This window comes from Maylandia zebra, linkage group LG1 (assembly GCF_041146795.1).
Source record: "Maylandia zebra isolate NMK-2024a linkage group LG1, Mzebra_GT3a, whole genome shotgun sequence".
Lineage (NCBI taxonomy): Eukaryota > Metazoa > Chordata > Actinopteri > Cichliformes > Cichlidae > Maylandia > Maylandia zebra.
Genome location: NC_135167.1, coordinates 39,273,230 through 39,299,694, shown reverse-complemented (window position 1 = coordinate 39,299,694; position 26,465 = coordinate 39,273,230). Strand labels below are relative to the sequence as shown.

At 41.1% G+C, this 26,465-nt stretch overlaps 1 protein-coding gene across 1 annotated transcript in view; it reads left to right on the top strand.

Annotated features, from left to right (window-relative positions):
• LOC143419407 (uncharacterized) overlaps nucleotides 1–26,465 on the top strand; it is a 60,061-nt gene that overhangs the window by 1,708 nt on the left and 31,888 nt on the right. Inside the window, exons 2-4 of the mRNA XM_076885994.1 lie at nucleotides 22,708–22,818; nucleotides 23,423–23,524; nucleotides 23,619–23,719. Of these exons, the coding sequence (XP_076742109.1) occupies nucleotides 22,708–22,818; nucleotides 23,423–23,524; nucleotides 23,619–23,719 (314 nt within the window). The remainder of the gene's footprint in view (nucleotides 1–22,707; nucleotides 22,819–23,422; nucleotides 23,525–23,618; nucleotides 23,720–26,465) is intronic.

Sequence of the window (26,465 nt, the reverse complement as noted above, 5' to 3'; positions counted from 1 at the left end):
GTCTCTGCCTCTGCTTTGAAAACGTTTCCAACTACTATCAAGAGACAGCGTGACTCAAAAAAGCTCTGCTCGTCTGGCATGTTTCCTCCATCAATTCATGGCAAAGGAAGTTGCTGGGAGTAGTTCTGCTCTTTTCTCATCTTCCTCTGTTCTGTTTGATCTTCATTAAGCCGTTCAGGTTTCATCCCTGTTCTGGAGCACCTCTGGGTCACAGAGGAGCCGTGATTCAAGCCAGTGAAACGTGGCGGCAAGGTGGCTGCAGCCAGTAGTGCTGCGTGTGTGTACAGCGCACACATCCTGATGTGATGGTGTGTGAGTCAGCGTTCGTGTCCTGTTAGTGAAGTTAATCAGATGAGGCAGATGGAGTGTTTTCTCTGCAGATGTGAGCGGGTGCAGTGGATTGTTTCTCTTTTTTTGGGCATGTGTGAAGTCAGTAACACAATAATGGATGTTTATAGCACTCTGATATGAAAGAGCGCGTTGATTAAAAGGAGTTTGATTACACTGAAAAGGAGAGAGTGCAGCACATTTCGGGAGGGCGGGAGACGAGGGGGTCACTAGCTGAGCCGCTGGATTAAAGAGAAACCAGTGTAGAAACCTGGCTTGATGACAAATTGACATGTTTATAGTTTAGAGCTTTGAAATGTTGAACTCCTGCACATGCATGTGCACTGTTTTGGAAACAAAATGCACGTTTCCTTTCCTCTGTGGAGATGTAAAATCACCGTAAATCACCGTAAATCCAGCAGTTATTGTCTGTGACTTGTGAATGAAAAGCTTTTTGATTAAGGGGCCCTGACATCTTTTGACTCATAAACATCTGCATGGAAGGCGAGATATGATTAACTATCAGAGTAAATCTCAGCCACCTGGTCTGGACTCCTGACCTCACATCTGCTCTGGCAACTGAAACACCTCAGGAAGTCTCTGACTGCAGACTGAACTTTGTGTGTCTACAAATATTCCTAAAAGCTCATTTTTAAAGCTCATATTTAATCAATAAGTTATATTCTGGCTGTTAAAAACGAACTGAAATGGGGCGTCTTTGTTTTCCGTCAGTGCCCTCATATGGAATCCTCATTGGTTGACAGAGTGTCTGCCCTCTTGCAGACTGTTTCGGCTATCAGTGGCATAATAGTGACCCATTTTTTCTCTCTGGTCAACCAACAAAAATCGCCTCCAGTCTGACAGCTGGAGATCCGGCTGACTGAACATCTGTTTGTCCAGGAGAGGACTTGATTTCAGGCAGGCTATTGGATTTGTTTTGGTTAGAGATGACACCGGCTAGAGACACAAAGAGATGAAGTGGAACTGGAGAAAAAAGGGCTCAGTTTAAGTTACTGGATCCCCCGGTGCTTGGGCTTTTCTAAAATTTATTGTGCGACTGCATGGGGCAGCCAGAGTGTCTGCACATTGTCTTTTGAATGTCACTCCTTTTCTTGACAAAGTCATCCCTGATGGCCACACAGCACAATGTAACATCACAGTCTGAAGGCTTTGTTTGCATTATCCATCGAAGCACGGCTGCTGCCATATAGAGTTACGTGCACGCTCGCAGATTAGTCTTTTGCACACTGATGCCATCTTCAGGAGTTATGCCCTGACTTTACCTGGGCTTATATGAAATATATCTCAACATCACACAACATTTACTGCAGATATTTGTAGGTGTGACTCTTTACACTGGGTGTAGTGGACTCATGAGGTGATTTAATAATATCGTAATGGCTCTCACTGCGATGTACGCCTTAAGGAGAAACTTCTGTGGCTGCGAAAAAAAAGAAAGTGCTACAAACGAGTTCGTCCTCTAGAGTCGGGCTCCAAAAGTGAGTCAGTCCTCGTAAACTTCCATTGCCCAACTTTACAGTAGAAATAATATGTCTGCAGACTGGTGCAATGTTGTGTTTGCGCATATTAGAAAACTAAGCAGTGGGCTGCTCACTTTATTCTCTAGTCCACTGATAACACTTTGATTACTTTCCATATCTGCAAGTCTTCTTGGGTCAAAGGGATGTAAACGTGACGTTGAGATTTCGTGTGTCTGTCTGTTGTCTTTGACTGGTCTGCTGAGATTTCAGATTACAATACAACAAATACGCTTGCGCCTGCTGTGCTATCTCCAGCTGTCTGTAACAGAGAATCGAGGCTTAAGTCTGCATTTCACTAGCAACACTTAGTCTCTAATTTCATAAAGGCAGATGTCAAAGTGAAGGTTTGAAATGGTTGACATCATGGCCATCAGAACATTGCAAGTTATGAACTTAACTGTGGATCTGTTAGGCTTAATAAATGATGCCAGTGGAACAGCGGTGGGTGCTGTGTTGGTGCAAACCACCAATAATGGGAAATTTTAGTGTCAGGATGATGACCAGGACCAGTTTCTGTGGTCAGAAGTGGTTGAAAATAGCTTCTTCAGAGCGGATTTGTTCTGAATTTTGAAACTTTCAAACTAAAGAAGTTTTCTTCTAATTCATTATTGATTAACTGAATTCTTTTTTTCATGTCTTGCTGAATAATTTCCATTATGCCTCGCATTTTTATTACTGGGAAGTCAATTCATTATAACATTATTTTAATACTACATTTTTCACTCAAGCAGTTCCAGAGATTGAGGTTAAATACGTTCACATAAATCATTAAAAGCACCGTCTATGATTATGTTAAATCACTATTCTACTCATGCTCTCCCTTTTACGCACTGGCGACAGAGTCTTCCCTATTAAAGTTCAGAAGATGTAAAAAGTGGCCTGTATGAACTTCAAAAGGTTATTTTTGATGTAAAAATAGTCGTCAGGAAAACAACAAAGAGCAAAGGGAATTCAAAAGAAGGTGACGCTGGTTGAATATTCCTACCACAGGCTTATATAAGGCTCTCAACCCCATGTGCTTTGCAGCCGTGCAAATAATTTGGAGCAGATTGGAGCGCGGCCCTCCAGCTCAGGGGGTTTGGGTCGCTCGCTCTGCTCTGGCACCGGAACAGCTTCATTGGGCCTCGGCTCAAATAACCAGTTATAAAAAGTAGAGGTCGAAGGGTTTGGAGCTGGAAATGAAGGAGGAGCCAGGGGCGGGTTGATGGAGTGACCACAGACTACTTGTACTGTGGTGAGGGTCTTTCCTGAAGTTGCTTATGTCGGTGGTTGTTCTGGGTGGTGGGTGGAGCAGCCGTGGAGACATTGTTCATTAAGACTTCGTGGGCTTTTGCTGGTGTCTGTGTCTTTGTAGGACGGCTGGAACCAAGTGAAATTTGAGATGTAGAATTAGAAGAAATATGGTACCAAGTTCACAGCCCAGGAGGCTTCTCGCTCTTTGTCTCCACCACTGTGATGAAAACGAGGTTATGTTTTTGTTATTGTTTGTTTTCATAGCCGCTGAAATCAGCCGTGCGGATGGCAGACAGTGTTTATTTTGTCAGCCATAAGAGAAAATATGACTTAACCATGCAAGATGAGAGGTTTGCATGTGAAAAACAAATGGCCTTTATGTCATGCTTGGCACCACGTGGACATGAACTGCTAGAACTCTCGATGCTTTTCCTGAGTTCAAACCCAGATCCACTCCACCAGCTGCGTTAAGCTCCGAGTCGTCCATCTTGCGCTTTATGAGAGACGTATTTTCTTCTTTTTGTCTACTTTGTTTTTTTCAGGCCACTTCTGAAATACAAACCTAGGCCCCAAAATAGACAAGATGACAGATTATCAGCATACCCATTATTCAAAACAACACGAGCTCTGTGTGGAAAAAAGAGTTCTTTGTGGGGAAAAAGGACACTTAGAAGCCAAGTGGCGCTTGCTGTTGGAAAATGCGAGAGCAGCAGGTCTGATAACACCTTTCAAGGATTCTCTTTTATGTGTCGCACTTTTTTCTAACCCCAATTTATTTTGTTTACATGCCGGAGGAAGCGAACATAGAGATGCAGCCCTGGATGTACAAGATGTTTCCTATCTGCTTCCTATTGTTTGTCCCTGTTTTCATTCCTGTGGTGCTCTGCCATAATGAGTGAAGACAGAGCAGAGGCAGAGTGGACCTGTGGGGCTTCTTTTGCCCTGTGCATGAAAATCTAAGAGCTGGAGAGCTGAAGTTATTAGCTGCAGACAGATGATAATGAACCAGAGATTTGTAGTCAGTTAAAAAGTAATAAGAAAAGCATGCTATCTTCAAAGACATAATAATCAGTAAAGTGCTGACAAGATACTCAGCGGTAGCTTTTGAGTTTGCAGTGTGTTAACCACAAAAGTGGTCTCTTGGCTTGCTCGTTAATTGGTAAATAGTTGAAACTAATTTTCAGCAGTAGTTGAAAAGCCTGGAGAATCCTCACTGTGATGGAAAAAAAACCCCAGTGACTCACAGACAACCTGCTGTGTTTCCTGCTGCTTCTGTTTGCCTCTGGGCATCCCGAAAAAGAAAAAGTGTTAACAGTTTCCCTCGACTTGGTTTCCTCCAGTCGTGAACATCATCACAAGATGACAGGCTCCTGCACCTCTCTCCCTCCTGCCATCCTCAGTGTTTGCCCTCCCACAGTGTTGTTTGCCCAGGATGTCCTGTGCGGTGGCTTGACTCTGGCTCTTGTCTCCTCTTTGCTCCCCGTCTTCCTGCTGTGTTAAACAGATATGAGTGTGTCGTTGCAAGAAGCCCCAAGAGACAAATGTGTTGCACAATGCAGATGACCATGCCAGGGCTTTCAATTAACTACAGCACATTCTGCAGAGCCCTCTTTCATCTTTCGTTAGCCGCGAGGCAGCCAAACAAAGTGAATTAATGGCACCACCTGTGGGGGCTGAAACAGTTTCAGTCTAGCGACACTGCTGGGAAAGCACGGAGAAACAGACTAAGTAAAGGAACATCTTGGAGAGTTCACCTTCAGGGTAGCACACGTGGCTCAAGTTTTTCAGTGAAGAAAATAAGGCTCGAACTTCCAGATGCTTGCAGAATGGGGCCCATCTGGAGAGAGGGAGCTTTGGGGCTATATGTGAAAAAATGGCTCTAAAGTGATCACTTTAATAAGTTACAGGTTTCCACCTAGTCCTCCAAAAAGGCAGCACACCATGTGCCAGTGGTAGGACTGTAAATCACGCTCTTAACTTTTAGGAATTTACTGTCCCCAGCTGGACTTCCTGAAAATACAAATAGAGAAGCAAAGTCAGAAGAGATAATGACTGAAAATGACTCTGGTGAACTGTACCTGTCCTGGCCTGCTGCTGCTGCTGCTGCTGCTGCTGCGTGCATATTGGTCCAGGACCTTAGTGTTATCTGGGTACCATAGATACGTCGGACCACATTGAGAATCCATTGAGATGCACATCTGTCTTCCAGGATGCAGCTCCGACTCCCCTCTACCACCCTTCACACACAGGTTTGTTTGGTAAATAACTGATTCACAGCTGGGCGTACAAGTGCCTCAGTAATCACGCAGGAGAAAAAAGAACTGAGTGGACCTTAACAGTTTTGAAAAGTTGACATTTATCTAAAAAGATAGCCACTAGACCAATGTATTTATTTATTTATAAAGTATTTAAATACACTAACACTCCAAAGTCAAAAAATTGCCAAAAATTGTGCATACGAGATAAATGTAGCTTTAAAACTGGTCTTACTCTTAGATTCAAGAAGTTTATTGTCATATACACGGCAAAACACGAGTGGTTACGCAGAGCAATGAAATTCTTCCTTTTCGAGAATTTAAAGTGTAAGTAGTTATGCAACACTGTCACAGTGGAAATATATACAGAACACGGAATATTAAAATTGTTTATATTGTATGAAGTTTTATAATGTTGTATATAAATGTACAAAATTGCAAATTTAAGGGTCAAGATCAGGTCAACAGCATGGATGGACGGATTGTTAGCTAAACATACTTGATATAAAATCTCCAGTTAAAATGATAAATGTAATGCTGCAAATTGTTAGCTGAAGTATGAATAAACAACTGAAACTGCTAGCTCAAGATGTCAGATAAACAAAAAGAAAATGATGATAAAAATTATTAATAAAAGCTTAAAAATCATTATCTAGAAGTTCTGCAGCTAGGAGGTAAAATTAAAAGATAAAGGTATGGATGAAGAAATTGTATTTTGGGTTTGGGTATAGCTAAACTAGGTAAAATGATTAATTAAAAGAAGTTTATTAGCTAACAGTACGGCCGGCTGTTAAAGTTTTTAGCTGAAAGTTTGGATGAACAAACAGTTTCCAAAATTTACTGGATAAAAAGTGAAACTTTCAAGCCAAAAATAATAACACATTCTCACTGATAAATGAACGAAGTACAGATTTAGTTTTAAATGATTGTAAATGGACACATTTGAAATGTGGCGTAGATAGAAAACTCCCTTTGAGGAGAATGTGGTGAACCTTGAAAGCACCAAGTTAAGTCTTATTTCAGGTCAGTCCTGGGAACAAATAGCAGAGAAAAACATCAACAACAACAACAGAAACAGATAGCCACTAGAGCTCAAATCGTTTCCAGCTTGCAGCAGCTGCAAAGAGAAAAAAGCTGCCATCCACTCACATTGGATGTGTTGTCTTAATCAAAACCAGATGTGGCATGGTTAAAATCTGTTACTGTAAATGGCTCGCTGTTTCATTCTGCAGTGACTCAAAGACTTGCATAAAAGCTGCTGCATGGGAACGTTATCCGCAGTATGAAAAATGTTGTTCTTAAATCTACTGTCACAGTGAGGATCAGGCTTCCCATGATGTTACTCAGACGCCACAGACATTCAGAGGGATCAGTATAATGTTGTTGGTCACCAGACCCCCCAAGAAGGCACATTTTACCCGAAATAATAAAAAACAAAAGACTTGTCACAACTGTTTTTAAACAGCGGGTCCTGATCTGTATTATCGAGAGCCTTAAAATAATTGTATAATTTTGAAACTTGTTCAGCTTCTGTGCTTGTAGCTGTTGTGGAGATTGATCGCCAAACGAGCTCGGCCACCACGAGGGCGAAGACCGCAAGCTGTAAGCAAGCTGCACGTTCTTCAGCCAAAACAAAAGACATAATGGAAAAAAGAGAAAGCCCGTGTCCCTGGGTGCACGGAGATACATGGAAGCAGGCCAGGTCTGTGCGTGCACATCTGTGTTTATGATGGTGTTGAATGGTGAGTTTCGTGCTGACTTGGCACTTTGTGGTTCAGAGTTTTCCGTTAGTGGCTTCGGTGTGATCGCCCGTTTCCCCTTGTAAGAAACTACAAGTCAAACAAGTGATTGGAGAATTGCATGCCAGCGATACATCAGCAGTCAGTAAAACAGATTGAGATTGAGTTTGCATATCTCACTGCACTTGATAAACATCCAGATGTGTACAATGCAAAGACTACAGCTATTATAAAAGAGTCTCGTGTTACAGCCATTAGGAAAGCATGTCAATATTTGATGTGCTAGTAAAATATTTGTTAACACCAGCCTCAAGAAATGTTGAGGCTGGTGTTATGAAGCTAATTGTCTTACCCCAAATAAGCCAGAACAAACAGCATTCCACTCACAGCACTTGAAGACTTCCTTGTCTTCTAATGCACGGGCACCAGCAGACTACTCAGACCTGATAACGAAAGTTATCCCTGCATGGTCGTCTGACTGCATTGTGCAGAGCTTCTTGTCATGTCAGGAATGTTTGGCTTTTTTGGTGTTTAAATTCTCCAAGAGTGTTTGGGGGGTGAATCAAATCATTGTGTGTTTGTCAGGTATAACACTTAGTACCACCCTGTACTAATCCCAGCTCTGGAGATACTTCTACAGCTGTCTTTTTGTTCTTTATTCAGTTTTTTATTTGTTTTCAGGGCTTGTTTGATTTCTTGTTTGTTTGTAAGTCTGGACAGGGAGTCTTTGATAAAGATTAGTTGACTTATTGTGGAGGACAGTTCAGCAACGACTCTGGTGTCCTCTGTGCTCTTAGTATTTCTTCAGAGCCTTGAGGTTTTTTGGGGATTTTGGTGTGTTTTATCCTCCTGAACCATTCTCCACTGACATGCACGTCTCTGAGGAAGTCTCTGTTTCTCACTGAATAATTCATCTTTCTTCTGATTGTGTAATCATTTCTAAGATACCTGATCTTGTGCTGTTGGGTCTAATCTTCACAAACCCTCAGTCCAGCACTTCTCTGACTCTGGGGAAGCAGAATGGCAGTCAGACGTCTAACATTTTCTTTAACACATTTTTTGATTCCCACTATGACTCCGTCCGTTGCTCAGCAGTGTTTGTTTGGAAGCTGAGGAACAGCTAAATAGTTTTTTTAAATTATGATGTTTTGAACAAATGAGTTAATATGATCACAATCTTCATCTTTACAGTTTTATATGTTTTACATGTCAAAACTTATTGTGTTTTGAAATGTTTCTAAACCTCTTAAAAAAATTAAATGTCATCTCAGAGTCTTGGAGTCTGCTGTTAATAGATGAAATGAATAAAGAGGACTCAGAACTTGTCTAAACAGCTGGTTGCTAGTTTTCAGCAGATGATATTTAAAACATGAGTAAAAAGGTAATTAGTTTGGGACTGTTTTTGTAGGGCTAAAAACAAACTGTACTTTTGTAATGGAGCAGGATGTTATACCAAATACGAAGTCGCATTAAAGTTGAGTCTCTGATGAAGGGAGCATGCCGCCTAGTGCAACAGTGTGGCTCAGTTTGTAGTAGTTTTTGGACAACAGGGGGTTTCATAGACTTTGGTTACGCATTTAGTAGTAATATTAGCTCATTGTTGGTTTTGGATGTTTCTACATTACAGTAAGAAAATTATTTAACATTATCAAATGGATCCTTGTCAGATACATTAAAAACACTACTTGATGTTTGTACTGGTGGGGAGAAATGAATGTAAACAGTGCTGTAATGGAACCACACAAAATTAATTAAGAAGACATCCAGCATATTGTCCAACAGTGACAAAGATCAACACCAAGCCCAAATAAGCATTAGAGAGAGGCCTAAACAAGTGACACATTCAATCGGTGCTTGTTTGTCTGTTTAATCTAATTAGAGACGTTATTCTCTGATAAAGGAGCTACTCAGAGACATCACTAACAACGAGAGTTGATGAACTCTCTAAGACTTCCCTTGAGGCTTTCTTTGTTTTCATTGGCTCATCCAAAAATTTCAAAGGCGCTCGACCCTGTGCCCTGTTCTATATATACAGCGCGCTAATAAAAATGAATCAGAAGTGTTGGCTGTAGCTTCATGATGGAGACACAGCAGCTTTGTTTCCCACAACTTTCTGACCCTGAACGAAGAGGACAGAACATTTGTTTGAGGCAGTAATTAAGTGAAAAGAAACATCTTAAGATAAAAGAAATCAAATTTCATGGTGTAGAAACAACAATGGAGCAGAGCCTCTGATGTTTAAAGAGAATTAGGACCAAAACATCAGAGGATAGCGTGATTAAATGTTATTGAGATCCTGGGGACAGTGTGAAGTGTCAGGGAGGTGTCACCACAAATCAGATTAAGTTCTACATAATAACCTTTGCAGTGTGGTGATTGTATGTGGTGGAGAATGAACACCCGCAAAGGTGGGAACCCTCTTGGAAGTGGAAAAAATCAATGGTTGCTGCTGATTCTGTTGATGTTTTTTTAATTTGGGGAACAACTGTGAGCGCTGTCCAGGGTTTGAGTGCTTTATAAGGGGATTGCACAGGTTGCCTGGTGGGAGGCAACCTGTCTGCCATCAATCACACTCTGACTCAGACTGGTTGCAGTCACTCTCTTAGAGAAAGTTTTCAAATTGCTGCCATCTGAGTCAAGTCAAGTCCGTTTATTTATAAGCTTGTTAAAAAATAACAAGCATTGACAAAAGTGCGGTACAACAAGACAACAAAAGCAATAAAAATAACACAATGTAGAAAAACGGATGGACAAAAAATAATGTCAAGGCTCGGTTTTAATAAAAATGAGTTTTCACATCAGTGCACATCTTCTGTGAGCTGCCAGCAGTTAAAGCTGTCTTTGAAAACAGATGCTAGACCTCCACCATGACCAGTTATCTGTAGGTAATGGAAAAAATGACAGTAAGGTTGAAGAGTTCAGAAAATGGGCTTAACTCACCAAAAATACGCCAAGTTTCAGTCACAAGTAAAAAATCCAAGTCCTGGGAGGTGAAGAAGACCTCGTTAGCTGTTGAGCTGGTGTTAGACAGAGTCAGCGTGATCGAGAGTGACTGAGATGGAAGACCTAGTCGGGAGGTCCGGTGCCACCGGGTTTATCCATTGGTAGGGAGGTTCAAGGGAGCACCAGGAGGTGAAAGGGACAAGAATACGGTGTTAGGGAAGTCAGTCAGTCAACTCATCTGCAACACATCTCATTTCATCAGTGGACCCAACTCAAGTGGTTTCTAACTGGTTTTATTCTGTTATATTCATAGACAGTAAGAGCAAGGATGCTGAGCACTTGTGTCATTTCACAGTTACGTTACAGCATCACTGCTTGTAGAGGAACTGCTGAACTTCTGAATGAATTCTACGACCAATAGAGTTTGAATTGTTGCAGCTCTATTGATTATCACTGCCACGTTGTCACAAACAGATCTAATTGCATGTAACTGCCACCTTCATCTTGCTGAATTCCAAACCGTTCACAGACCGCTTTTGGTCTGATTGCGTTTTGTTGCTGCTCTTTTTGTTTGCTGCAGTTTCTTCCAAGATGGCAGCTGACTGCGAGCGGTCGCAGACCTGCTGCCTGCCATCAAAGGCAATGAAACTGCAACATGTTTACACGTGGCTGTGATCGTTTTGTCCGTGCCGTTGTAACGTCACACAACCAAATGATTACAAAACATACATTTAAAAGTTGAAAATTTAGCCTTGGAAATCAGGTCCTTTTTGATAAATCACTGAAGAACAATTGAGGGCATTTTAGAGCTGCCATAATTTAAATTATTGCTATTTTTCTAGCTAAAAGGCTCAAATATGAGAATTTACATTATAAAAAAAATATTTTGGCACATAGGGAGTCTTGAGGATGTCAAGCTTAGGCTCCAGGATATTGAGTCACTGAGTAATTACAGTGTAAATCTTTTATAATTTCTCTGCTTCTATAAACTAATCAGATATAATTTAATCGCACTGATATTGATTTATGAAATTAAGTTCGATTAGCCCAGTCATTACAGAGTGGTCTTTTCTCTTGTTGTTTTTTCTGTTTCAGCAGTTTGTTCCTTAAACATTCAGCAGATATTTGGAGTGTAGAAATAAATAAAATTTGAAGTAAACTAGGAAAAAAGAGGAGATTTGATTCAATTCAGGGATGTGTTTTTACAGAACAATGCATTATAGGAAAACACTTAATACTCGAAGTTTAGAGCATTTCCTGAATGGTTGCAGTCGGCAGACAGACAGTAGTAAGCAGGACGAGATGGAGAGGAGGTGCACATCTGAATCAACAACTGGCCCGTGAGTCCACCAGATCAGCCAGGTGCCACCGCCATTAGAAATATCCAGCTCAGATAGTTGCAGCAAGAGCCACTGACGTCTGAAATTACTATTCCTATTATGTGGTCAGTGGTTGGATTTAGTTCAAGACTCTGTGGCTACAGGGATGCTTCACAGTCAGTCCAAAGTCATCCTCAGAAAACATATTCTGCCAATGAAATTACTTTCTATGTTTTCTAATCTTTAGAATTTGAAGGTGGTTTAAACAATCCATCCAGGGCACTCGTCTTTGTTGCTCCCACATCTCAGTGAGTGCTTTCTGTAGTACAGAGATTTTTAATTTTATGTAGAACGGTAGCATGGAACAAAAGGAAGAAGTGACACAAAACGTGTCATATTGCTGAATCCAACTTCTTTGAGTTGGCCTTTTGACTCTTTACGTCTCATTAAATGACCAAGTCACAAACAGCTGTACATCAAAGGTCAGAGACTCGTGTTTGAATACATATCCAAGACTCACTGTGGATGCAGATGTCTTATGCAACAAACATCATATTTTCCCACATAAAACAACCATTCTCTGGTGATTGCACGTGAAGTGACTTTTCCAAAGCTCCTCGTGTTCGTTTTTCTTACGAGCAGCCTTGTAATGTTGAGGCTTTTCTCCTCTGTTCTTACTGTGCCCATTTACAATGCAAAGCTATGCTTTTTGGTCACAGTTTGTGTTTTTTTTTTACAAGGACTTTACTCCAGCATGATCCACAGAGCATTAGAGGACATATAATTACAGCGCTGTATGGTCATGTCCCCCAGAAACCTCAGCTAAAGCCTCCATTTTGGGTTTTCCACCATTTTCACTCACTAAGGTTTGCATAAGACTCTTGTTTTAAACACAAGCCAGACATGACTTCAATCCAAGGTGTTCAAGTCTGTGTTTGTATTTATTTTGGTCCACAGAGGTGAGTCGGGGTATTTGTCACACTGTTTTTGTTTGTTTTTGCCGACTTCTCTGACTTCTCTGACCAATGAAACCACAGTCATCCTGCCTGCGGTTATGGTGTGGAGTGTGGCGGACCAGGCGGCAGTTTACACTGTGGCTCCATGTACGAGTGCACGAGCCTCAAACGTGTCGGAGCAATGCAGCAGGGAGAACGAAGGGAGAGCAAGAGGACTTCAACTGGCAAAAAGCCCAGCCCGTCACAAAAAACAGTCTAAAAGGGCTTATTCTGTGATAGTAGGAATGCAAGACCCACACCAGCAAAAATAACTGTTGTTACATCCCAGATACGCTTCAGATCAAATCCGGTGTCATCGTCTAGGTGACATAACTCCTGAGTAAATGCATTCTAATAGGAAAGTTGGAAAAGAAGGAAAACAGGATTTGTTTTGATTCTCAGCAAGGTAGCCGTTCATGCTTAAGAACAGCGCTGCAGGACTTAATGTGGCAGGATGGATTAAAAGTTTTAAAGTTTCACTCATGCTTACGTTTGCTTACATTGTTACCTCGGGGCTGGTGGGGCTGCTTCTGCTTTTAGAGTGGGAAATCCAAGTAGAGTATATCACTCCAGATGAAAATTCTGAAACACCATTTGTTTGGGTCGAGCAGGGTTTTTTACCTAAATGACCAACCAGTCCCTTCATGTATCACTTGGATTTACCTCAGATAACAAAAGGATGAAGCCAGATGACTTTATCAAAGCCTGCAGGGGAAGGAGGCAGCTGTGAACTGCTGGGTCCATCAAATGTTTCACTTTGACAAAAGGGTGACTCTTGCTTGTGACTGTTACGCTTTAAATTTGTTTTCAGAATAAAGTTTTGCTACAGAAACACCATCAGTTCAGGTTCTTTCAGTGTTGTTGCAGTTGCTGCTGTTTGCTAGTAGAGGCCTCCAACTCTGTGTGAACTTGTGTCGATGTGCTCGACAAGTGGGCCAAAACAAAAGCAGCACTATAGTGACCTTATCACACCGACCTCTGTTATCCACTGACTCTGTTCTCTGTCAGCGTGGTGACAGAGGCTGTGACAACAACTGCACCACCTCCTGAGCTCGCTCGTGAAGTGGCTGTCCAACAAAAACACACACAAACACACACAGATCGTGTCTAACAACTAGTTTATTCTGACGGAATAAAGGGAAAAGGTGTGGTTGTCAAGTCTTAAATCTGTTTCTGCTTTATAACACATAAATAGATTAAACTTTTGTGTCTTTTGTATCCAAGCTTTGAGGTTACAAACTTACAAAAGATTTCATTATAATTGTGGAGTTTTTTATTAATGGTTATGTTATGTTTAAATCTAAATATCTGTGTTTGTGTGATGCAGTTTTCAGTATTTGTCTGGCTTAGAAAGATGTTAAAGTGATATAGGAGTTCAGATTTTGATGAGTTTTGATTATTTTGGCAATTAAAAATCCAAGATACCCAAAGTCCAGAAGGCAAAACAGACAGAAGTCTGACAAGGAGCTCAGTGAACTAATAATAGACACACAGAGAGCAACAGACAATCTGATGAGGACAAAGGGAAACGCAGAACTATATGTATGTATATGTAGGCATGATTGGAGATGAGATACGTGTGGGAACATACACAAACAGATGAAATTCATGCGGACGGGAGCAATAATAGGATGTAAAACCAAAACAAGGCACGAGAAAACTTTCAAACTAAAGCATAACCCAAAGACTTACATGCAGACATGAAGAAACACAACAAATATAGCACAGACCACGAGTCTGTAGGGGAGCTGATACAAATGCTTTCTGTCAATGAGTAGATGTGCGCAGAAATACAGTTTTCCTGCATGGTAACAAACTGGTCATGGAGATTATTCTATTCTATTGTATTGGCCACCAAGGAGCTGACAGTATGGTAAAGCCTGTACAGAGTACAACACTACGACAGACACTGTGAACTCACAAATCCAGCTGCTGTAACGTTACTGTAATTTAACAATAAACCTGCAGTTTATCAGAGAGCTGCCTTTCAGAAGTTTGATGCTTTGCTTCCGTGTAGAGTTTCTCTTGAAGGAAAAGTAGTGAAAGAAAGTAAAGTAATGTTCAAGAGACACAATTAACCTCAGCTCTGGGAATCTAAACCTGAATGAATATAACAGGGGGCCAAGATCGAGGAGGGGGTACATAGTGAGTCCTGCTTTTCTCAGTTAAATAAATTACACCAGACCACAAGCCGAGGCTGCCAAATGAAAACTGGCCTGATGTTGGCACACAGATGACACAGGGCTGACATGATTACTTTATATTTTCCAGCAGCTCCCCTAATTAAGAGCGCTTTAAAGGGACTCGAACCCGAGGACAGATTGGCAGCCTGCGCTGGGCATCTGCCGTTGCATTCAAAGAGCCTGTTGGTAAGAAGAAGTCTTTTGCAGAGGAGGATTCAAATTATTTATTCCCATGTTATTACTGGAAACTCTAGCAAAACTGAGGTTTAAGATCTGCTGACATAATTATAAGATTGAGTTGCAGAGTATGAGGTCAAATGAAGACAATTTAACTGCCTGAGAAAAGCAGACAAAAGAAACAGACTTTGCAAAGGTGCAACTTCTACAGTTCAGGAACTCTGCACCCGGTTGCATCAATCTCACAGATAGCAAACAGCCTAGAGCTCAATCAGCAAAATTCAGACTTCCCAAGATTTCTGCAAGGCCTCAACCCTCCACTCTCCCTCACTAGATCATCCTTTTGTCATGCAACTCCCCCGAGATCCGTCAGCTGCATTTGAGCTGCCAAGAGTTTTCCACTTAAGCACTTTTTTTTCCAGTGTGGGGGTTCTGCTTTTGTGCCAGGGTACCATCTTTTACCGTATACTGAGGCTTTACAGCAGCCAGAGTGAAATGTGTTGATGTAGGCGTTGCATAACATTAATAATGTGGCAGAACTGACAACTACCGCAAAATCTGTGGGTGTGTTTTTAAGCTGTTCTTCTGACACTAAAGTTTTGGGTGGGGCACTGTAGATTTTTAAGGGTCTCTGCCCTCCCCCCCTACACCAACACCCACCCAACATGAGGCATGGCATCAACTGCAGAGTGTGTGCCAGGCTCGTCGCGGTCGAAGCGACCCTGCGAGCCAAGACGATAACCCAGATGCAAGGGATTATGGGTTTTATATTCAGTTTACAGTAACTCTGGTGTAATGTGAGGGTGGGATGGGGAGCTGGGGGAGAGGGGGCTGTGGCTGCGGTCGATGTGTCACACCGAGGTTTCTGTCAGTTTCTGCCCTCCAGCAGTTTTCATACATTTGTTATTGCAGGAGCTGAACTGTAAATTTGCAGCGCTGCAGCTTTCGTCTCCTGTGGAGGGTATTTTGTGATACTCGCGATGATCACAATCAGAGGGCGATCATTTAAACCTCCTTAAGACTGCGACACACACCGCAGCTTTATTGGCCAACTTTTAAGTGTAATGGTGCACAGCAGCCCTTTAATCATGTGCAGTGCGATCAACATGTTGCCAGGAAACATTTGACTTGATGTTTATGCTTTTGGTCTTCGTGTCTTTGTCTTTTGCTGGAGGTTTGGCCAGTTTATAATTCTCAAAAATTGACTTTTTAATGTCAAAGGCCTTTAAAGGGCTTGCATTTAGCCACAGGCTCCCGTAAGTAAGAATTTTTCTCTATGAGCTCAGTTTGTGGAGATTTTGACTTTTGTTCTTTCTGTGCGAGCAGACAAAGAGCTGGGGAAGAAAGTCTGATACAGCACTAATGACTGTTCATTTCTGCTCACTCATTGTTCTAATGGCATTATAATGGAGTTTAACCACTCCTTATCCCTCCCTTTGGGAACCACTGGTTGATTAAATCACTCCCTAAACTTCAGCTGTATGTAGATGCATCAGCTACGCTGTGCTTACTTTCAAGCTGTCCACCAGTGCAGGGACTTACTGTCTCATTAGAGCTGCAATCAGTTATCCAAGAGATTAGAAACACTCAGATAATTCATTATTTTTCTACTTTCTACTGTATTTCTACTTTCTACTGTTTCAGAAAAAAAGTAATAAAAAGCACCTGCCTTTACTTAAATGGGCTTCCAAGTTTTAGATTTAATTTCTGAAATAAAATTAATATTAATGTTTTCCAAAACTTTCTTAATTAAATGCATCTTTTTTTGGTATTATACACCAACATGTAGTTAGACTTTTGATTTCTATTAAAAAAGTCTCCAGCATCGTCAGATGAGCCGGGTTTTATTAGTGATCTTATTGTGAACAGTTTTACATCGAACATTAAACTGTGGTGGGGATCTGCTTTTGATATTACTTACTTAGTACCTGGGTAGCATGAAACAAGACATAAATTACCTGCAGTTTGATTCATGCGACTCTGCCACACAAAAATGCATCCCGCCTGCAGGATTCATAACTCTGCAGGGAAAGTCGGGAAGACAGCCTTCAGTATTTCACCGAGCTGCTTTCCTTTTGTAGCCTCGTGGACTTTTGTCAAGCGCTTTAAAATATTGTTCAGGATAGAGTCATTTAAAGTTTTTATGCTATTGATTTGAAGTGTGGAAAACCAGGAGAACCCAGACACAGCTTTAAAAAATAGAAAAAGTCTTGACATAGGAGGCATATTTTGTAGATTCTCTGTCTGAATCTGACATCACAGCACCCCGACAGCGTGTATTTGGCAGCTTTCTGTTCTCTTTGCTGCGGCCAGTCAGTTATATCATCAGCTTTTCTTATTTTTATTTTTTAAGTTGATTTTCCTTTCCTCTTTGACTTTCCCTTCCAGTGCCTGACTAATATTTTCTACCTCAGTCAGCTCTGCAACTGTGCAGAAACTAATGCAGAGACAGAAATCTGGGGTTAGATGGAAATTGGCGTCATGTGCCTTGCTTCAGATGTCACTAGACTCTAGTATTAAACTTACTATTAATATTAGCACCGCTGCCTGTTGCCTTTACAGTGATGCAGGAACTCATTTAGAAGAGGATTCACTCCCTTATTTGCTAAAATCCAGAGTGATTTAGACCGAGCGCCGTCATCAATCCTGAGATAGACTCACTGAGACCGTCTTCCTGTAAAGGTCATTCAGGCAAGTTGGAGTTATGTCTTAAAATTAAGCAGCTGATAGCAGTCATGTGAAGAAGTGCATGTAAAGTGTGTTCTTCTGTGGTCAGCTTTAGCTGCAACATTAAAGCTATCCACATGAAAACAGCTTTACCTTCTTTTACCTGCGTAACAAACAGAATAGCTTACATACATGCGTTTCATCCAGAAGCTACACAATAACATTACTGACAGACATATAACGCTGAGGACGCAGGGTCACGTGTTTGCTTCTTCAGCAAAGTGTATTCTTTTATTAAAAGAGGAGAAAGTTTTTTAAAAAGCAGTCGAAATCTTGCTGAAACACAGGCTGAAAAAATGTGCTCAAACATTTACAAGAAAAGCTCCCAAATGATGTGTTCATCATAAAATGATGAGCTGATTTCTGGTAAAATAGTCATTTTCTTGAACATTTCTAAGTTTTTTCTATTTAATTTTCAGTTTGTTCTCATAAATTTCTGACTTTAATCTAAAACATTCAGATTTTCTGGTAGTTCCACATTTTTTTTAAATCTTACCTTAACCTCCTAAGACCGTACATCTTTCACGGCATAAATTTTTAATTTCTCTTTGCTATTTGGGCTGATTATAGAACAGTGGCAGTATAATGTCAGTGGATATCAGGCCCTTGTAGAGCAAAATTTAGTATCTTGGTCCAGACAACCCAAACTGTGATGTCCACATATGTGGATTCCAGGTCCTAGAAGGTTAAACAACCTTAATAGGCCAGTTTTGCTTTTACATTCAGGAGCTGATAAATTAAAATCGATTAATATATCATCGATGTGACCAGGTGTGACTAGGTTTTTACAGTTTTGCATACTTTAGGGGTTTAAACAACAGAAGACACAAAAGTAGGCTGATTTCACAAGCCAATCGAACCCAAAAAGAGTAAAATAAGCTCATTTCTAAACCACACAGAATGCATGAGAACCTCACCAGGTTATAGTCCAGAACATGCTGAACTGGGTCCTAAATTTTGCAACATTTTCTCTAATAATTGTTGTAAAAAGGTGTAAATTGCTTCATAAATGTCACGAGAACAAAGAAAAAAGGGTTTCTCACAAACCCGCTTAGTGTGTCCCCTCCAGTGCTAGCCCCTTCACTGTCATTACTCTTTATTATCTTGTCAGTCTGATGGGAATATTACCTTAATAAAATGGCTTTGTTGCATGAAGTCAAATGAAAATTATTTTAGGGTTGTCAGCACTTACAGATCCTGAAGGGCCTGTGATTGAAACTGAATATGGTAATAACATGAGTACAAATGTCTGGTGAGATTAATATAAAAGCAGTGCATCTGTTTTCATTTGGGCTCTGTTTTCTCTGAAGCCCCTGTGCGGTGGTGGAAGAAGCATTGCTTGGACTTCTAACAGCATTCTGCAGTCGGTGCAACGCGTGTGTGCACGAGCGGGACGCTGTTGACAGTGTGAGTGAAGAGAGGCCGCGCGAATTAACAAAATATCCTCGGATTCTAAAAATACTTCAGCTTATGGGACTCATTTGATGTGTAATGTCTCCAGACATGTGTGTGTGTGTGTGTGTGTGTGTGTGTGTGTGTGTGTGTGTGTGTGTGTGTGTGTGTGTGTGTGTGTGTACGCTCGTGTATGGCACTTTGCTTATTTTCTATTGTTTAAAGAGCCACATGAAAGTTTCCCTACGCTCAGTAAGATTGTCTGTTTTTTTCATCACAAACACAACCAGAAATATGTTGGCGCAGTCGCTACTATTATGGGTTTTTTTACTGATCCTGGTCCAGATTTTACATTATGTGTCCAGTGGATTTGAACTGTGGAGGTGTGGACACATTACTGCCAGCTGGCTGTAAGCTCAATGCATCAAATAGGAGTGGAAAAAGGTTTAGGATACATAAAGCACGCTTTTGTGCTGCAGCCAAACTTGTCCAAGTGAAAAGGTTCAGGACTGCAGTCTGGAAGAAGCTCAAGGAAAATAATGGTTGCTGAATGTAATGGAGTAAAGGCCATTATGTGAGGAGGAGGAGGAGAGAAGAAGAGTCAGTCTGTCCACTGGTCAAGTGGAGGTGCTTTCTCTAAAAGCACCTGCCGTTCTTTGTTGCACTAAAACAAGCAGGGTTGCCTCCCTGAAGACCTCCAGATGATGATACTACCACCTGGAGCTCTAGGCGTCTCCCTGCTCCACCTTTCCACTGTAGGTAACTTCAACATGCAACGCAAACAGCGAGCGACTTCCAAACAGCCCCATTTGCGCTCATTACTCGCTCTTTCTCACTGTTTAAGAATTCCCATGCGGTTTGAAGCTTTTCTCTAATGAAGCACAATTAAAATGAAAAGAAGGTAATGAAAAATATTTACCCCCAGTCCAATGAAGTGCCTTGGGAAGTTGATGACTGCTCTTAATAAAAGCCATATGCCTGTTCTTATAAAATCCTGTTTTTGTGGCACACATTTCTTAGGCGTTGGCTGTTGTGCCAGTAAGTGAATTAACTCCTGACAGTGGGTAGGAGAGCAGTAAAAGGCAGTTTATCAGAAGCAGGAGATTCGTGCTGCAGTCGTCACCGTGCCAAATCTCCAGCAGAGATAACCAGTCGCTGGACTTTATGGAAAGGCGTTCATTGAACTGAGATGTTTATGCTGAAGCGCTTCGATAAACACGTCACATTATCTTTTTTCCTGGTCTTACGTTAGCATATAGAACAATTTGGTAAACATATCTGAGGTGGCTCTGACGGGAAATGAACAGCTGACCTTGGCAGTATTAGAGGCATGCATTATTCATCAAGCTGGAGGGAAATCTTTTTTTTTTTCGTTTCAGGAAACATCCCAAAATTTCCAAAGCGGTGACTTGAAATACAAACATGCACATGAAAAGTGAGCAAAACCACAAATAAGCGACATACAGAAGGCGGGATAGAAACTACAGCCAGCCACGAGGCCGAATCTGCAAATCAGAGTTTTTCCACTGGCTTCGAGTTTACATTATAAACCTTGACCAATGTTTTAGTTCCTTAAACTATGACAACAGATCTTTTCATGTGACAACATGTTAAAATATCCATTAAAAATCCAATCTGGGTTGAAAGTTGATACTCTTTTCCCAGTACCAGGACCAGCTTGCAGCTGTTATTCAAGCACAACCTCCTGCCACTTTTCAGAAGCGTCCTTGCAGTGCAGTGGATACAGCATTGCTGTGCTCTGTTTATTGTTCCATGTGTATTAGAGGTGACAGCTTTTAGAACAGCCCAGTAACCATATTTATCTGGTCATTGTTTCACAGCTGTCATTTATTCTCTAAATTAAAGTTTTGATTAAGTTGAAGTTTTAAAAAAAACGTAGTTTTTAATACGTCACTGTGGTCATGTTGTTGTTTTATCTTAACACTCTCCTAAGTGTCTTTGATCCTTCTGAGCCCACAGCTGTCTGTTCTGGCCTTGAAGTTGTTAAGGTGTGATTGTGGTTGTTGTATATTGTGTACAGTTATGTTAAGGTAGTGTCGTAGCTTTAACAGTTTATAGTCACCAGTCCAGTGCACGAGTACGTTTTATTGAGCTTGTTGTAAAACTTTGGATTTCTTTTAGCTGAAAGAACTGGTTGATCTCTACTTGCCTTTAAATGAGGACTCAGTGCAGGAGCACAGAGAAGCCTAAACCACAGAGAGATGCTGCAGCAGGTGTTAAAGGTGATGGTGCTGTGAAAACTTAGGGGTAAAAATAGGCCCACAGCCCCTTTTTTTGTCATTTTTTATTCTTATGCCAGCACTGAAGGGGTGATATTTTCAGAGTGAGTCCAATGTGCCGAAACGAGCAACAATAAATGGTTACGTTGCTGTGACGCACTTCATGTGACAGCTCTTCAGAACAAATTTTGATGTGACATAATGTTCCTAAAATTCTGGATGGGAATTCACGATTCCCATAGGAAAAATGACTTGATTAGTGGATGTGTACTCTGCCGAAGTCACTGGTGGTCATGCTACAGCTATTCACCAAGTTCAGCTTCTTGTCATGAAACTTTAAACAAACATGCACGACTCCCTCAGGATTTCAAAGGGTTTTGCAGACTATATACAACTCCTGAGAGTGATAGCAAGAACAGTGTGAGCAATCCAGAACAGGACTGAGGATGTGGAAAACATACTGCAACATGCATGAAAAGGAACGTCACGCTCTGTGCTTGCTGTGTGGACCGCCTCCAAGTTCTCAGGTTTAAGGTTGCAGAGAGGCCTGAGTGGATTATGAAATTTACATGTATGGATACAGCCGTGTTCTTGGAGAACATGGATTCACTTTCACAGCTTTAGTGACTTTAAGTGAGGTCTAATCACAAACAACAATGAAGAGATTTTGTCCACTAAGAATCTTAAGAAAGAAACTTCTTTCCACTCGTCAGAAATCTGAAATGTTTCCACATGAGCTGCTTGACTGAAAATACTCTCAGTCTGGGGTTGAAGTGTCACCGTCTCAACATATCAGAGAGCTCTCAAAGGTAACATGCAGCTGATATGAGAAGCTGTGACCAAAATTCTGTCAGAGGGGAATTGTTGAGAAAACAGTGAGGACTGGACCGATGGCAACATAATGTCCTTGTTTCGTTATATTCCCACGATGCTTTCACCAGAAGGCTCACACAACCAGCCTTCTGAACTTGTGTTCAGGATATTTTTAGGGGGAAATCATCTTCCTTCGGCTCCTTGAGAGCCTGACAGGGTCGCCCGAGCCGAGGCGCGCTCTCTCGGGCTGATCTCTGATCGGATCCAGATGCTGCTGGAGTGTGGAAGGGGACAGCACAGGAGCATGGAGGCTTCACGGCAGCACTGATTGATAGGGGTCAGGATCAAGTTAGGAGTCGCATTTCCTGACTGTGATCCCGCTTTCTGTCTCATTTTCTTTCCTCCTAATGTTCTAACCATACCCAGCCATCGCGTCTGCTGTCACGGTGTCTCCCGACGCCTGTGTTTTATGCTCTCGGCTGAGACGGCACAGAGCTCAGCGGGCAGCGTTACGCTCAAGTCTGGCACTTTGCCTCACCTCTGCTGAGCTTTAATGAAGTCTTTTACTTTCATTTAACTAGAATTTGTGGGTGCCCCAAACCAGTCTTTCAATGAATCTTTCCATCCTCCAAACTGTGAAGTGTTAATAATAGCAAAGCAAAAACAAAACAACGAGTGTAAAACTCCAGCTGTAGAATATTTTCCACAGTGTGATTGAACAGAAGAGGTTTAAAGCTCAGATTTGTCACTGTTGCTTGTTCCATCAGCCAGTCACATATGTAACATATGTCCACTGTAAGTCTCTGCTTCTCCTTCCCTTCAGGACCATGCCGACCCTGCAGAGCTCTGCCGTCCTGCTGCTTTTTAGCATCCTGATTGGACTGAGCTGCTCTCTGGACCCAAGAGACCCCAATGTGTGCAGCACGTGGGAGAGGTGAGGCCTGCTTAAACACACAAACAAACAACTGTCACTGCTATGATACAATGTAATCATCATACATTGCATATATGAAAAAATGCAATTTACTAAATTTAAAAGTTAAAGTGGTCAGACGAGACATTAGGACACAAAAACAGCCAAATAAAAAGAACATTGGTGTTATTTATGGTACCTCCTCTGTGGAGGCTCAAAGTCAACTTTCTAATTAAATTTCAGCATCACTTTTATTGCTTTAGTCATTTGTGTTTAGGATAAAACTATTTGGGTGACTAACAGACCAATCAAATGCAAGAAAACAGAGTTCAGTCAGACAATTTACTGTAAAACAGATACATGACATGTCTTTACTAAACTGAGGCCACAGTATGGCAGACATTTACAATGGCATCGAGTGTTGTTGATGTCATCTACACCCAGGGTGTGTGCTTCAATTCTGTCAATTCCATCTTTCTCACAGACTCTGTGGAAAAGTGCATCTAATAGCTATTTAGATAATTCACACAGGACTGATGATGATGACGAACAGCACTGCCACTCATAAAAAATCTCCTGTGAGTGGGTGTAGTATTTACACTGCTTCTGCTGTTCTGCCTTACAGCTTCACCACCTCAGTAAAGGAGTCTTACTTGCATCCTTATGACCAAGTGGGAGAGGAGCCCTGCTCGGATCCACGGACTTCCTACAAATGCATGCGCCACAGGTAGCTGAAGCAGAATGACTCATTTCCTTCCTGACTTCCTCTTCCTGCCAGGGGATAGTCAAAACATAATGTGGGCCCTATGTTATTCTTTCAGGATCACCTACAAAACAGCCTACAGGCAGGCGGTGAAGACTGATTACCGCAAGAGATACCAGTGCTGTCCAGGCTACTACGAGAGTCGAGGCAAATGTGTCCGTAAGTAGCTGTGGAAACCTTTGCACTCTTTGCTCTTACTCGTGCATCAGTGTCATGTTACTAAGACAGAAAGGTGAGACAAATCGGTCTGGAGAACTTTTAACAGAGACCAAAACCGACATTAAAGTTCTCGCTACAAGAATGAAACAAGATAGATGTGAGTAATGATTACACTGTTACATTTTTCCTTATACTAAAGATGTACAGCCACAGCGATGCTACTCACTGGTTTCACTTAACAAGGCAGCAAAGTTTAAAGTTATTAGCTAAGTGGAGCAAGTTACATACAAGTGGAGCAGGTGCGATGCACGGACACAGTTATCTTCTAATTGGTGTCTCACAACAGGCTGATAAAAATACAAGGCTGTGTCATAGACAGAAATTTATTAGATAATTCTATTTAAGAGTATTTTGTTGCACTTCTATTTAAAAACAGGAATACAGCGAACACTGTGCAGAGAACCTCACCAGACAGCTCTCAGGAAAACTGCAGTTCCTCTTGTGGCCACTTGTGACTGGTTTGAAAAACAGCCCAATCCCCTTTGACTGTGAACAGCTGGTGTTAAAAACAGCATCCCCCCCCTCCCAACCCCCACCATAATAACAACCGTATTATTGGTTGTATAACTCGAGCTTTAGCCGGCACCCTGCAAGGCCTCATCTTCAAATTCAAGTCACTGAATCTATCGAGGATGAGAGATTAACAGAATTATCTGAAGGCACACAGCTTATTGTGCAGCTTATTGTGAGGCACAGCCTGTCCAGCAGGTTTCTCAGGGACAAGATAAGTGTCTGTGCATCTGTACAGGTTGTGGCTGCTGCTTTGCTCTGCCCTGTCATCCAAATATGTCACCTTTTGTCTTTAAAAAAAAGCTGACGTGGAAGCAGCCAAAATACTAATGTTAAGGCACTGAAACGAAGAGTACAAAAGGAAAAGCATTCTGACACTGGCTTATAGACAAAAACAACATCAACCAAGTCAGTCAGTACCAACACACTGATTAGTTTGCAAGCAATACTGTGCTACATTTGTGCACGCAGTAACTCATTCACATTACTCGAAGAAAGTGTTTTATTTCCTCTTTTTCCATGCAGTGTGCATCGTCAGTATGAGCAGCACGTGGCACACAAATAACCAAAATTGTAGGTTCACTACCCACTGGAGTTTCTCATCCTGCTGGCAGTAATTGCTGGAATTTTTCAGAAAAATATATTTGATGTGTTTTCATTCCAAGATTTCACATCATTTTAGGAACTTTTGTTACAATAGTTAAGCTTCTGTTGAGTTCAGACGTGCGGCACTGCTGCCTCTGCAGCTCAAAGCAAAGAATGCTCCATATCAGTGTCATCATTTGTATGAATTCAGCATTTGATCAGCTTGTTTTCATGTATCATGATGCAAAAATAAAGTATGTAAGCTCATTTTTTAAATAAGTAAGTATTCTATATCCTATATATTAATTTTTTCTACTCTAGTGATGGTGGCCTTAAAGTAAGAGGAGCTAAAGCAGCTTGTTGGTAGCGGATGAACTGACGGGCTGCACCGAGACCCATTAAAACCTGAATCATACAAAGATTCTTCAGTAAAGTCAGAGAGTAAAAATATGACGCTGGAAATGAGTATAATAAATTCATTAAAAAAATTACATTATAGAGTAGTGAAGCAATTTTACCAATCCATTTTTACAGCTTCATTTTAATTAAAGTTAAAACTTTCATCCACATTGATTTGATTTGTGCCTCAGGTATTGTATAATCATGTTGTCTTATAATTGCTGTACATCTAAATGACCCCAACTTAAATATACGTGGAAGTATTTGGTGCTCTTTTAAATGCCATCACAATTTGAACTGCAAAAACAAAACAACTTAACAGGTAAACTCATAATCTCATCATTATCTAATGTTCTGCTGAAAAACATGGTTCTTCTTGCTCATGAAGATGTTACTCAAGGTGTATGTACACCTAAACAGTGTGACACGCTCATCACCCACAGCAGCCTCTCCCACCAGGACAGTTTGCCCAACAATGTAATGTAAATTGCTCAGAACCAGCTTGAGGAACATGACAAAGATCCCAATATGCCAAATCTGCCTCCAACCTCTCAAGATCCCCGTCTGACTGAGCATCCAAGGAATAAACTGGTACAAACCCAATTTTCTGTGGCTTCACATTGCAAGCCACACGACTCAGAAATCCACCATCCATGCCCTGAAGGGGCAGAGTGGGTTTGTTGGTACAAGGGAGACACAATATTAACCCCACTTGTAGAAATAAGACTCTGTAGGTGGAAGTTTGAAGTTATCGGCTTTTTCACACAAAGGTGGGGCGCCTGAGTTTGTCAGTTTATATTAAAAAAGTATTTTTAATAATATAAAAGTTGTTCATGATACACTCAAAACAATAATTCTTTGCCCTCATGGACACAAAGCAATAAATGTGAGTGAAATAAAACTGAAATATATTAAATCAAGTAATTAATCATTAAGGAAAATATGATTTGAATGTATACAAATCAAGTCAATTTAATTTGACCAGATATCATTAAATGTAACATTTTCCATTGTACTTATGTAACAAAATGAAAAGTTAGTTAAAGTCAGCATTCTGGGTTAAAATATTTGTTTGAGTGTATTACCACCGATGAAGAGACCCAACTGTCATCATACAAGGACATGTTTCTATTGGTCCAGACTCAGTATGTCAGCTCTCTGGACATACTGATATAATGGAATTCAGGCATGA